The sequence below is a fragment of the Leptidea sinapis genome, chromosome 34 (genome assembly GCF_905404315.1).
Source record: "Leptidea sinapis chromosome 34, ilLepSina1.1, whole genome shotgun sequence".
In the NCBI taxonomy this organism is placed as follows: Eukaryota; Metazoa; Arthropoda; class Insecta; order Lepidoptera; family Pieridae; genus Leptidea; species Leptidea sinapis.
The window spans coordinates 7,088,162-7,102,702 of record NC_066298.1 but is presented as its reverse complement, the minus strand read 5'-3'; the positions used below and the strand labels follow the sequence as shown (position 1 = coordinate 7,102,702).

The 14,541-nt window shown below is 35.2% G+C and overlaps 1 protein-coding gene across 5 annotated transcripts in view; it reads right to left on the bottom strand.

The window, feature by feature from the left end:
* LOC126975052 (protein Aster-B-like) overlaps positions 1-14,541 on the bottom strand; it is a 57,579-nt gene that overhangs the window by 29,101 nt on the left and 13,937 nt on the right. For 4 of the 5 annotated variants that reach the window (XM_050822844.1, XM_050822847.1, XM_050822846.1 and 1 more), the window contains exons 5-8: positions 11,175-11,331; positions 10,261-10,418; positions 9,393-9,545; positions 654-752 (exon numbers count right to left, since the gene is read on the bottom strand). In XM_050822844.1, the coding sequence (XP_050678801.1) occupies positions 654-752; positions 9,393-9,545; positions 10,261-10,418; positions 11,175-11,331 (567 nt within the window). The remainder of the gene's footprint in view (positions 1-653; positions 753-9,392; positions 9,546-10,260; positions 10,419-11,174; positions 11,332-14,541) is intronic. The other variant, XM_050822845.1, reaches the window with a different exon arrangement.

Below are 14,541 nucleotides of genomic sequence, written 5' to 3'. Positions count from 1 at the left end.
ATAGTTTAGGAGTTATTAGGGAACATACAAACATACATTCTCTTTTATATATATATATATATATATAGATTATTTTATTCGTCAGTAGGTAGGCACATCACGAAACTTAGATACTATGCATCTATTCGTATTGTGGTATTTTAAATTCTCTTATGAATTTGTCCCCAAAAAGGCAACAAATATACAATTAACACATTTTCTTCCTTCATGTCGTGGAGTCGGGTAAAAATAAAAAAGCGAATCTCAATACATATGTATTTGAGCGGGGCTCAATGAATTATGAAGTCAGTTCAAATATTAATAATATATGTGCGACGTATATAGAATGCCGGCTAGATTATGGGTACCACAACGGCGCCTATTTCTGCCGTGAAGCAGTAATAATGTTTACAACATTACTGTGTTTCGACCTGAAGGGCGCCGTAGCTAGTGAAATTACTGGGCAAATGAGACTTAACATTTTGTCTCTAGGTGACGAGCGCAATTGAAGTGCCTCTCGGAATTTTTCGGTTTTTCAAGAATACTGAACGGCACTGCATTGTAATGGGCAGGGCGTATCAATCAAAATCAGCTGAACGTGCTGTTCATCTCGTCCCTTATTTTCTTAAAAAAAGACGTAGGAATAAAACGGTGGAAGGTAACGACGTGGTTACCTCGGAGGTGTCCGGTAGCTGAGGCTCGTCAGGCAGGTCGCAAGGGCACCCCTCCTCGTCTGAATCGAACCCCAGTTCCGCGCCGTAGCACGTGTGTACCTAAAGAACAACATATCAAATATATTGAGTGAGTTCAATTAAACACGTATTCATAAAGGTTATCTCTCAATAGATATGAAAACAAAATATAATTTGGTTATACAACAATCAGTATACTTGTACTAAATTTTAACACATTAGGAACAATGCAAGTACACGATACAGGCCGTTACGTTATTGCTTTTGCAAATTAAAGTAAATTCTATGGTTATTTAACTGTCAGCTTCTGACAACAGATATTTCCATTAGTTTGATAATACATTGCATGAAAACACTGAGCTATGATATAATTTACCTTATAATACATCAAATCACTGTTTAACACACTTTTTATTTTACTAACATACATCTGATATCTCAAGACATCCATATCAAGCAAGTCTGTTTGTCAATAGACATAGGAATCACACAAACAGAGTCTACGCCGGAATAACAACGTCAAAGTCAAAGCATGAGCTATATGTATATATATTATACACATTATATTATATTGCTATTCATAATCACCCATTCAATATCAGTTTACAAGAATAAATTTAACAGTTACACTTTTTATATACAATAATTTACACAGCATTTTACTGTATTCTAATGAAAATTACAAGTTTTCTGATGTAATAATATTAATTAATTTTTATGTACATACGCAATTTCAGGCAATCAAATAAAATTGTGGTAGTAAAATAATATAAATATGAAGTAAATAAGTAACATAAATTGAAGACCTAACAATTGTCTTAAAAACGAGCTACATTCTTTTAAAGGAAAATTACTTCTAAGTATAACGGTACCTAAATAACTTATATGATTTAAAAGGCAATAAACTAAAATAAAAGTATGGCAATTATAGAAAAAAAAAACTACTGATTATAAAATCACTCTGAGCGTTCAGTTCTGTCTATAAATTATAGCCCTTGCTGAGAATAGCACCTGAACAATTTATTTAAACAATGCATGTTAATGAATGATTTAATCAATATATAATAGGTGATCCATTACTAGCCAAATTATTGTGGAGTACAAGTAGATAACTAAGGGCAACCGCGTTTGCTGGAAAGATCGACTAGCACCACGTCAGCTACATAAACAACGCAATAACATCAAAAAAGTAGGCGGCATTTAGGAGGACGCGTGCTTAGAAAGTTCCTTCACAATTTTGTTTCGAGGGTCGATGTTATTCTCAGGGACTTATTTTAATTCTTATTACAATAAGAATGGGATAATTTTTTGAAGTTATACTTCTTTTGCCGTGATGGAGAAAAATGTTGAGAGTGAATTTTTACGATGCGCGCGCACACCGACACCTGAATTCTACATCGTGAAGTTAGTTCTAGGTGGCATGAAAATTGATAACCTTGTTCAAGTTGTATATTCTAGTATTTTTATATTTAGTAACGTATTTAACGTATACACGTATTTCGTAACAGTACAATTAAAACAGTGTAAATAAATATTTCATATACAACGGTGATAGTATTTACTAATAATTTATTAGTATATCTATATATATTGAATATTAGTGATAAAACTGATTTGAATAAACTGTTCTGAGTGCATTTATAAATTTGAGGTTAATTGTCGGTATATATAATTTATTTACATCGTTAATTAAAAATTATTACATTATTATCTAAAAAAAATGTTTTTTTCTCGTTTTTTTTATTTCTGGTATATTGACAAATTTTATGTACTTAAATGCCGAGTGTTAATACTATCTTTGATCTCTATTTGTTAAAATTTGATTTATTTTTCCATACGCCAAAGAAGTGTAACTTCTAACGCGTGTACATAAGTACACACATTCTTTTTTTATTCTAATTGTAATAAATGAACAATATCAGCTGTTTCAAACTGATTCCATAACCTTTAACAGCCGATTTCTATATTGAATCTCAACCTTAAATTGGCGATTTAAGTTTGCCCGACCATACCGATCTATCAAAGGTTTCAAACCATCTATGGGATGACGTATCGGTGTTTCAATGATGAATGTGACAGATAAACGTTTTCTATAATTAAGCAAAGTAAGATTAATTGACCGATGACATAAAGTATTTAAATAACCTAAAAGGAGAGATATTTTTGAAGTGGCTGTTAGGGAACAACTAGGAAGCTTAACAATATTGCATCTATACTACTACAAGCCCTCAATATTTGCTTAATAAAACCTAGAACAAAATATGGAACAAGAAATATAATGTACGATGGGGCAAAATTGTATAACAACCTACCAAAAGATATTAAAGAATTACAATCATTAAATGTTTTTAAAAAAAACGTTAAAACACCACATTTTGAAGGATTTCTCATAACTTATATTTGTTAGACCGCTTCCGGCTATGACTATGAACGAGACCTTGATAAACAAATACCCTCATAGCTGTCATTATAACAAATAATAAAATAGTGTAGGTATTTCATTAATTACTGTAAACATTTATTTTATACGTTACCCACCTATTTCGTTATTAATATATCTACCTAATTAGTATTTATTGTAACTCTGTGTAATTATTGTAACTTTAAATATAACCACTTAAATTATATATAGTATATACACTACGATTTGCCGCTCAATATATGTATCATGTTAGTTTAAGTATCTCAGTAAGTGAATTTGTATTCTTTTTGAGATAATAAATATTCTGAAATCAAAATCTATCACAAATTGAACATTATCTGCTTATACTTCAATAAAGATAATCAGTAATACAAGCACTAAAGGATTATATAATAAATACTCGTGTATGTGTAAAAATATTCTGTATAGGTACCCCTGATATTGATAACAATCCACGGAGGGCCGGGTTGAGCTGCGAGCGGGCGACGCTAACGAGCTAAGATAGCGACAAATCTCGATATACTGGACACTCGCTGTCGGCAAGCACTTACGATGAGTGTAGACGGGGCCCGAGCCCATTTGAAATTGAAATGTGCATTGTAGTAAGAAAATATTTAGAAATTTTTAGCGCTACATTGAGTTGTTAGAGTTTGTGGTTGTTGATTAGACGAAAATGGAATTAAATTTTTGGAATCAGTTGAAAATAAGTTTCCTTAAGATTAGTTCAAAATATGTATTGTCAAAATTGTTCCATTTGTGAGAATGTGGCGATGAGTTTTAAACACAGATAAGAAATTAATAAATCACAGACGAATTATTATTAAAAATGTTAGAGACCACTCATTTTTATGTGTTGACTGTATGAATGTCATGAATGTAAAACAACCAGTTTCTCAGTCGGTCAACGCTCATACTAATAACGAAGAAGCTTTCATGTAAGGAGTGAAAGCCTCAGCTTAAGAGTAATATTGCTAAGCATTAAGATTGCTAAAAAAAATATTTTATCAGAAAAGTAAAATTTTAAGTACAATACATATTGTGTCGATGTAAGTATAAGTAAAGTTAGATTAATTTTGGTGTCATAAAACTATGAATCGTAAGGGGTATTATCTCCAACAGTTAATTTAAAAAATCACAACACAATCATATAATTATTTTTATGTGAATCTTTGACGTATGTCATATGATGATAAGATGCTACCAAGCGCGCTGTCTAAATATGATAAATCTATGGCTGATATAAATGCAGACCTTGAGAAACAACATCACAATATGCTGATCTCAATTCCCCAGCACCGACTACATAAATAATTTTAACTTTTTATAAGCACCGAGCAGGGCTCACTCGGTGATAGGATATGGAGTTTTGAAGAAAACGAAACACGCTCGTTTCACGTGACCTATGAAGACACAATGTTTAATTATTAGTGACTACGAATATCCTTCCATCTTTCTTCATCGCGGCTTTTTATCTCAGTCTTCAATAGGGTCCATTTAATGATGGGCGACAATCCCGCCAATTACACCTACTACTTACACCGCCTACATCATTAATGATTTCTTTTACATTCTAATTTACAAACGTGCTAGGTCGCGTCTGTCGACAACAATATTACGAATCAATAAGAGAGGCCCATCACCGTCATAAGATAATAAAACTATAATTTATTAACAATTTGTTATGTTTTTAAAGTGAGAACCCTCACTTCTGAATTAATTACACAAATAAAACTGAAAACAAAATATTGTGAATGTTTCCATTTAAACAATTTATTTTAGATTTGCAAGAGCGACATCTCAAGTCCATTTCCTAATATGCAAACATTGGGGTTGAGCAGGTTATCAACTGTAAATCTAATATCCTGTAGATGAAGCCACAACCTGAGAGTTGAACAAATCATACAACATTTTATCAACGATACGTCACTCGAACGGTTGGAGTTGGAAAGAGCGTTTGAGAGGTCGCGGGTTCGAGTCCCGCATCGTCCATTAAATTTTGCTTTCAGTGTTATTTGTATAATTTCTTATTTGTAGATCGTAGATTAGATGTAGATAGTGTTACCGAAAGAAATATTGCGTTCAAATACGTTGTCAGGTATTATTGTGTTGCCGCTTATTGCCGCTGAAGTAGGATTTTCGAATTTCACACAGCGCGACGATAATTCTTATTCATATCATACATCATGCGATGTCCGTACGATACCTAGGGCTGTCACTCTATAATAATAAATAAATAAATTTTGTTTATTTCAAAGATTACATATACATTTTTTAGTGGTTTAGACTTCCCAGTAAGTTGTCTTAGGACACTTGTATTGGGAATATCTCACAACTTCAACTTCAATACATTTTATTTAGTAAACAATGTAGAAATAAACAGAAATGATTTAAAACCAAATTTTACAATTTACAATTAATTGTGTGTGTGTGTGTGTGTGTGACTCTAACCATTCATGTACCAATAACGTTAACTTATTAAAGAAATACAATAATAAGTCAATTTTATTATGAAATTTACATGTTTAATTATTTTTGGATTTCCGTTTCTAACTTATCACAACGAAAGGCACATTACAAAGTATAAAACATCTTAGATCTTTAAAACTACGCAACGGATTTTGATGCGGTTTTTTTTAAATAGATAGAGTGATTCTAGAGAAAGGTTTATATGTATAATACATATATAATATAGAAGAGAAACACTGTTAATTTTAGAGGATTCTAGTGTGATGTCGTATATTAACACAATTTTGATTTAGATCAAAAAATTATACTATGCACTAATGTACACCTAAAGAGGTCTACAGTAAAGTCCGCGAAGGTATATTATACCTTTTACGAGAAATAATGGCTTATTTAAGAAGCAATTTTAAAGCAATACAGCATTAATCCTTATCAAATTAAGTACCTTAAATAGATTGTGCATTTAATATGGATCAATATGACCCGTTACAGCATATAATTCAATTTATTTGACATTATTTACAGTAACTTTATGCTTATAATCGTGATTCTTAAAATTAACTATAAGCATATATTAGCATAGCGGAAACCTTCGCGTTTCCGCTATGCCAATAATATAATGATAAAATATAAAATGATTTACTTGATGACTGCCAACACCAACAATTGCATATCAAGACTTAGTTGACAAGCCATAGTTGACAGCCCTAGTCTGACCGCTGTGATCACCAATGCACATAAATTTTTAAACTCTAACGTTAACATTAAAGTTTCTACAAGGTCAGTTTGAAACATTAAACTTTTGATAATAGCGGACTTTAAAAAAAATTCAAGGCAAATTCAAATGACGACAAAATTCAAAATAAAATAGATTTAGACGAATTCTTGCTTTTTAGTTCTAACTGCACGTTCCCGACACGATTCTTATGGTCTTCGACAGAAGCTGTGTTGGTATATGTATCGATACGAGCACTCCTACTAGAAGCTAGTTTTTGAAGTCTTAAATAACTGACGGCTCCATACCCACTTTGTGCAATCCATTATTGTGATTTAATCTTAACCTCCAAAAAATATGTGTAATTGTCGAAGGTTCTAACATAAACGAGTTCCAGATTTTAATTAAATAAAATAAAAAATAAGTAAGGGTTGCAAGTAACAAAAATAAACTCTTTTTACAAAGCTTATCCATTCAATAATCCTCAATTGTTATAAATATTAAAACATTCGAATAACACATAAATACTAGTTTTTAATGCCTTGTTTAGGTTGTTAGTAAATGTAAAAAAGTATCGATAAGCTAGAATTGTGAGGTATGCCCTACTTACGACTTTTTTTTTTCGCTATTTTGAGTGTTCGTTGATTCAGTTTACCGCGAGCTTCCGGGATATGTGTCCGAACTCCGGAGTGTTCGTGATTCCAAATGTGCGCCTTTCACAGTGATTTCATAGCTGCTTTTGCGATTGTTTCAAGTGATTGACTGTATTTCTTAATTAAACTTTCTAAAAGTTCAATTTAAATGCTTAAAATCAATTTTCATTACTTCCTTAATTATTGTTCTTAACATTTTACTTGCGAAAGAGAAATAGAAGCCGATTAACCGCTTGTGTGCTATGTTGCCGATCGTCCAGGGCACCAGGGTCAAAGTATAATGTTGAAACAGACTGTTCTTTTGCTAATTCAATTTTGATATTTATTTTCTTTGAAAATGGCACTTAATTTATTTAGGGTTTTGAATTAAATAATTTATTTCACTATACGTCTGTGGATCAGTTTGACTTGTATTTTCATTTATTTCATATATTTGCAATCCAAACTATATTTAATGAGTGAATCCTCTTTAACCTTAAAGCGCAATCATGTCTTCCAAGGGAAAGTTAAATATATTATTACTTTACAAAGTATAAGAATAATTTCAATATAGTTTTGGTAACCCAAAGTGTACCCTCAAACGATAACTCACTAACAATCACTAATTATATATATATATATATATATATATATATATATATATATATATATAATTTTTATTTGTATTAATGACTGTTGTTATGTCCTGTCTTCATCATTATTGATTAGAACCCCTTCTTGGGTATAGGCCTCCTCCAGCTTGTTCCATGCCTCTCTGTCCATTGCTATCTTTTTCCATAAGTATCCTGCTGTCGCCTTTAATGTCTTCTATCCACCTTTTCCTAGGACGTCCTATTCTCCTTTTTCCTATTGGCCCTTCCCACATAGTTGCCGCTGAGGTCCATCTATTGTCTCTACATCTTCAAAAAGCATTATGAACTTCAGTATTACGTTCGCCGTGGTCTATCGGCCTGATCTTCTGATACTTTAAAATCGATAGGCCAATAAAATTTGTGTGCCAATCTATAACATTCACATCCTTCGTATCACCACAGTTCTACAACACTCCCATTATTGCCTCACCAAGTATTTGTATGCTGGGTCTTGAAATTTTAAGCGACAAAGCGGGCGTCTGCATTTATCGACTATCAGATACGGCTGTCAAAAGTGGACATAAAACACAAAAATAAAAACAAAACTAGCTGCTTGCCAGAAAGCGATGGAAAGGAGTCTGTTGAAAATAAGAAAATCCAAAAGATTAGAAGTGCAAACAGTAGAAAATGGAGAAGACTGATAGATACTCTTAAGTACGCTGTAACATAAAGTGGCGCTGGGCAGGTCAAAAGATGGACAGTTGAAACGACCATGTGGGAAGGACCAACTGACATAAGAAAAAGAGGCCGCCCAAGAAACAGATGGGTTGATGAAATAATAAAAATGTCAGGAAAAGAATGAAGAGGGATACATGGAGTAAGCTAGAGGAGGCCTAAGCCCAGAGTGGGGTTTCAATAACATAACTTTTATATACGCGTAGTATTAAGATAATATTATACACTTGAAGATGGTTGGAATCAATAAGGCTAAAATTATTATGACCATACGGCGATAGTACTGAAGATACTGTATTCACCGGCCATTAAAACTTGTACCATGTATCGAAACCACTCTCATGAAGGGCGCAGAATGGGTTAAAAGCCATGTTCACTTAGGCAAGTTACCAAAATAAAAAAGGGAGAACATACGAAGTGGACCTGTTGCCCAAAGACGTCACTTCATTACGGGTCTTCTACTGTATCGCGCAAAAAAAAACTGGAAGAGTTTCTTACGCCGCTTCTTCTCTCTCAGAGCGCCATTTGTTTCCGAAGCGTAGTAGTGTCTAGTATATTAGAAATGAATCCAAAAAGGAATCTAATTCTAAAGGAATGAAATTTTGAGAAAATAAATGACTCTTAACCTACATTACATTACCCGGTAATAACCTATATTCATCCAACTATTATAATACTTTTTTACCAGTGGGAGGCTTCTCTGCACAGGAAGCCGGCTGGAGTATGGGTACCACAACGACGCCTATTTCTGCCGTGAAGCAGTAATGTGTAGGCTCCTCTGCACAGGAAGCCGGCTGGAGTATGGGTACCACAACGACGCCTATTTCTGCCGTGAAGCAGTAATGTGTAAACATTACTGTGTTTTGGTCTGAAGGGCGCCGTAGCTAGTGAAATTACTGGGCAATTGAGACTTAACATCTCATGTCTCAAGGTGACGAGCGCAATTGTAGTGCCATTCAGAATTTTTGGGTTTTTCAAGAATCCTGAGCGGCACTGCATTGTTATGGGTAGGGCTTATCAGTTACCGTCAGCTGAACGTCCTGCTCGTCTCGTCCGTTATTTCCATAAAAAAAAAAAAAACTTCACAGCAGCAGAATGAACATTGGAATATTGGATAATAACTGTCCTGCTTAAACTACAAATATAGAATGTAGTACTCACCCACTGCCATATTTCGGTGGTGGTCAGCGGCTGATCCATGAGCGCATTCTGCCATATCCTGAACAGCATCAGATAAGCCTTGTCGCGGCCGGTAAAAGACGTCAGGAAGTTCTTCTCTGTGTCCGTGCATACTAGAATCGCGTTTGGTATTACCTGGTGGAGTTTGTAAAAAATATTACAATATTACTTATACATATTTTTTTACTGAGTGATTGATATATCAAAAGGGATTGAGGAATGATTGGTGTAGGTGAGCAATAAGAAGGATTGATGAGGCAAGACTCATCTGACCACAAGGCACGAACTATCCACGATTGGCTGGCAGTCAAAGTTGCAGTCTTTACAAGAGCTGAAGACGGGTCTAGCCCAGACCAGTCTGAACCCCTTGGATTAAAAATTATGGTCAACTTCAGAAGACTTGGCCTGCTCTAAACGATACGCCGAAATGAAGTCGCAAAAGGTATCTCTAGGAGAAGCAGTGACTAAATTGCTCACAGAATAATTGCTTATATCTATATGGGATATCATCCCCACCATCTGAATGGTCTTCCACTGTGCGGTTTTCAAAGAACTTTCTTCCACGTACTACAAAGCTGTGGAATGAGCTTCTTTGTCTGGTGTTTCCGGGACGATACGATATGGATACCTTCAAAAAAAGCGCGTACACCTTCCTTAAAGGCCGGCAACGCTCCTATGATTACTCTGGTGTCGCTAGAGAATGTGGGCGGCGGTCATCACTTAACACCAGGTCCGCTCGTTTGTCCTCCTTTTTCCATAAAATCCAGCCAATACTGATGAATTAAAGAAAAATAATTCCCAAAATGGACGTACAAAATATTAAAAGATGGTGAAGCCTAGGTATACTCACTAGGGCAGTCTTCTCTTTGGTGATGGCCGTGACGTCCTTCCATCGTATGGAGAGACAGGTCTCCCAGCCGAATATGTTCGCGTAGAAGCAGAGATAGCTCTGGGACGCGTATAGCCGCCCGTGCGCGAGGATGTCGCGTTGTATCGCACACGAGTAATCTACAATACATAACATTGGATGAAAACCAACTTTTCTTGATGCTATGTTTTTTTAATAGGTATAGTAGGAATAAGTCGTCAAACATGACCTGTTATAAGCGGTTTTAATTATTTTTCCTACCTGACAAATACCCAGTTAGTTAGACTTTTTTCTACCACCAATGTACTTTGCGAAAAATAAGTAGGATTATTTGATTATTTACTTATATCTAATTATTATCTTAGATATAAATTTAAATAGTTTTAAAATTATGGCTGTTTTAATCAATAAACAAATGAAAATTTAGTATACCAGTAGGAGGCTCCTTTGCACAGGATGCCGGCTAGTTTATGGGTACCACAACGGCGCCTATTTCTGCCGTGTAGCAGTAATGTGTAAGCAGTTGTGTGTTTCGCGCAATTTTAGTGCCACTTTTATTAATTTTTGGGTATTTCAAGAATCCTGAGCGGCACTGCATTGTAACGGGCAAGGAGTATCAATTACCATCAGCTGAACGTTCTGCTCGTCTCGTCCCTTATTTTCATAAAAAAAAATGTTTTAGGGGAACGGGGGAGGGAGTCTCACAGTTACAATTTAAGTTTAAATGTTGAAATTTTAAACGGGAAGCATATTTTACGAAATAATTCTTGATGATATAAGATATTATTGACAATTTCATAAAAAACAGTATTTTATTTATTACGTACAGAACTAAGTCTGTCGGGTCAGCTAGTATTTGTAGTATAAATAATAGAGCAGTGAGAGTGCGCACCTACCCACTATGAGCCGCTCATCATCCGGCAGCTCCTTGAACAGCCGTTTGAAGTCCTCGCACTTGGTCTTGTAGGTGGGGTACAGCGAGTTGTACCAGCTCTTTTTCTTGGCTCGACTTGCGCTTCCATCAGAACTTCGTGAGCTCGGGTTTACTGCCTGCTGAACAATAACAGGGTTATCACAAGAGCGGTTCCGGCTTACTGGTAGTGCAGTCAACAATTACGAACTCATTTTTTATGGTTATGAGTAAATGGACAAGGACATAATGCTAAGCGGCTTTATTCCATATCAGTGACAATATTATCCAAGTTGTGCCGCATTACCAAATGGCCGTAGCATCGCCAAACAGCGTAGAAAACTACGATATAACCCCGATGCCCCATCATCCTAAGATTTATAGATAATATGTTTCATGCCTGACAATACAACGGCAGGTGAATGGAGCCCTTCTAACCAGACAATAGCACAAATGAACCCCCTATAATGTGACAGAAATAGGTGGCATGCAGTAGGTAGGATGAACACTGCACATAATGTATAGTTCATTATATCTATACTAATATTATAAAGCTGCAGTGTTTGTTTGTTTGTTTGAACGCGCTAATCTCTGGTACTACTGGTCCGATTTGAATGATTCTTTCAGTGTTGGGTAGTCCATTTATCGAGGAAGGCTATAGGCTATGTATTTTTTTTCAAAATTAGGGATCCGTAATACAATTGCTATTTTGTAACACAAGGTGTAAAATCGAAAAACTATTTTTGCGTGCGCTGCAAAAACTATTGACAATAGAACAAAATGATGTACAGTATAATATAGGCAATATTTTATTACTTATAAAACTATCGCGTGAATTATACTTTATATGGCAAAACAACGTTTGCCGGGTCAGCTAGTTGCTTATAAGGCTACACTATACATTTAGTTAATCATCATTCTATAATCAGCCGGAAGACGTCCACTGCTGGACAAAGGCCTCCCCCAAAGATCTCCACGATGATCGGTCCTGCCCTCGTCCAACGTATTCCGGCGATCTTGACCAGATCGTCAGTCCATCTTGTGGGGGGCCTAGCAACACCTAGTCTTCCGGTACGTGGTCGCCATTCGAGGACGTTCCTGCCCCACCGGCCATATGTCCGACTATGTGCCCTGCCTATTGTCTTTTCAGTTTCGCAACCATCTGGACTATATCGGTGACTTTGGTTCTGCTACGGATCTCCTCGTTTCTGATTCGATCTCGCAAACGGAAACTTCGAGCATAGCCCTCTCCATTGCCCTCTGAGCGACCATGAGCTTTCTCATCAGGTCCATAGTTAGCGATCTGCGTACCATAAGACATCACTGGCAACACACACTGGTTGCAAACCTTCGTCTTCAGGCACTTTGGTATTTGGGACGAGAAGATTTTTACGGAGCTTCCTGAACGCTGCCCATCCGACATCCGAATTCGCCGAGTGACCTCTTTCGCGAAATTGGACCTGCCTTACTGGATTGATTGTCCAAGGTCCCCGTCAATTATTTCTAGAGTACACTTCCCAATTGTTACGGGAGTAGGTGCTACATGGACATTTGACATAATCTTCGTCTTGTTCGTTTTGAGTCGCCATGTTCATTTTGAGACCTACTCATTGAGAAGCTGTATTGAGGCCATCGAGCATATAATAATAATAATTAAAAGGTTCATTTGGTTCAAAAAGTTTACAGAAATCTTATAGCTAATACCAATATGGACATTAAAGAACCAAAATGGTGTCTAGTCAGCATTATGTTGGGAATTTTACATCTCAACGCTGGTATTCCTTAGACACCGAGACACAGACATCGAGAATTAAATATTTATTAATTAAAATAGATATCTAATCCCCCAAGTCTACTAGTATAAGTCATATGGCTTAACTCTTCCACGGTCTCAGCCATCATATTACTATTTCATCTGCGAATCAAAGGCGAGCGATGTATTCGCCGTTGATGTTTTTGACCAGTCCGTTCCGTTCCGTTATACACAGAATACGAAACACAAAACTGGAATTACATTGGAACATATTTTTTTTCGCAATTCCGTGTTTTACAAGTTAAACACAATGCTACTAATTATGTACGAACAACCGACATATTATTTTATTCATCACGTGTAACCCTGAAAATATAAAGTACCTAATTGTATGTGATATATGTGTGAAAAAAGATTACCTTCATTAATTGCTAAATTAAACTAATTAGCTATTAATACAGTTCTTGCGAGATAATAAAAATAACATCATTATTATTTAAGCAACGAAATGTAGTATACTTAGATTAAGGATGAACTAAATACCGCACTACCTAAGAACAATAGCTTTTTATTAAGGCAACATTAAATGCTTGTGTGCGTGATATCTTGACACTCGATGGCTATTTTCAAATTTTATAACATACGCTTCGTGTTATTTAACATTGAAATTAATACAAAATAGGTACTGATGATATGTGATCCCAGTGTCTTTCTTTTTTCTTTTTAACCGACTTCAAAAAAGGAGGAGGTTCTCAATTCGTCGGTTTTATATGATTGTTACCTCAAAACTTTCGAGTGGGTGAACCGATTTTGATAATTCTTTTTTTTTTTTTTGAAAGCTGGTGCTTTCCGTGTGGCCCGTGATTGTAACTTGGTCCAGATCTGACAGTGGAATCCATGAGAAAACCATAAAAGTCTTAAATTGTTAAAGTGGATGATAAATTTACGAATAACTCAATATCGCGCCGACCGATGTCGATGATTCTTTTTTTATTGGAAAGGATATACTCCAAACATAGTTTGGTGAGAGTTTTGTGAGGTTCTGATTACGGAATCCATAACAAAGAAAAGGAACTCTTCAATTCTTAGCAGAAAATTAACGATACTCGGCCGAATCTTTTTTATGCTATCCGGATGCTTAAGTCATCTACCATAACATAGTTATGGTCAAGTAATTGTCGTAGGCGAATATGATGATCAATGGGACTCCTTAACGACTTACAGTAAGGGTTTCTGTCTGTAATCGAATTTAAATTCTGTGGCAGAATTTCTGTCTGTAATCGAATTGCAAAGCGCTTACGTTCATTGCTGCATTGAAAAATTTAGTATATCTACACATATTTAGACAAATTGTTAGTAAGTGTACTTCAAATTCACTAAAAATCATAAAAAAAAATTACCAACAAAACAACCGACTTCAAAAACACTATTCCAAAACAATAGATATAATATGCACTAAAAAGTATTAAAATAATTGCGTATTTTTATGCACTCTAATTAATTAATCTAATTCTAGTTACGATTATTGTAATTTTTTGAGTCGGTGTCATCCAAGATAGGTTTGTAACTACATACACAGTTATAGGTGAGATGTGCTTGA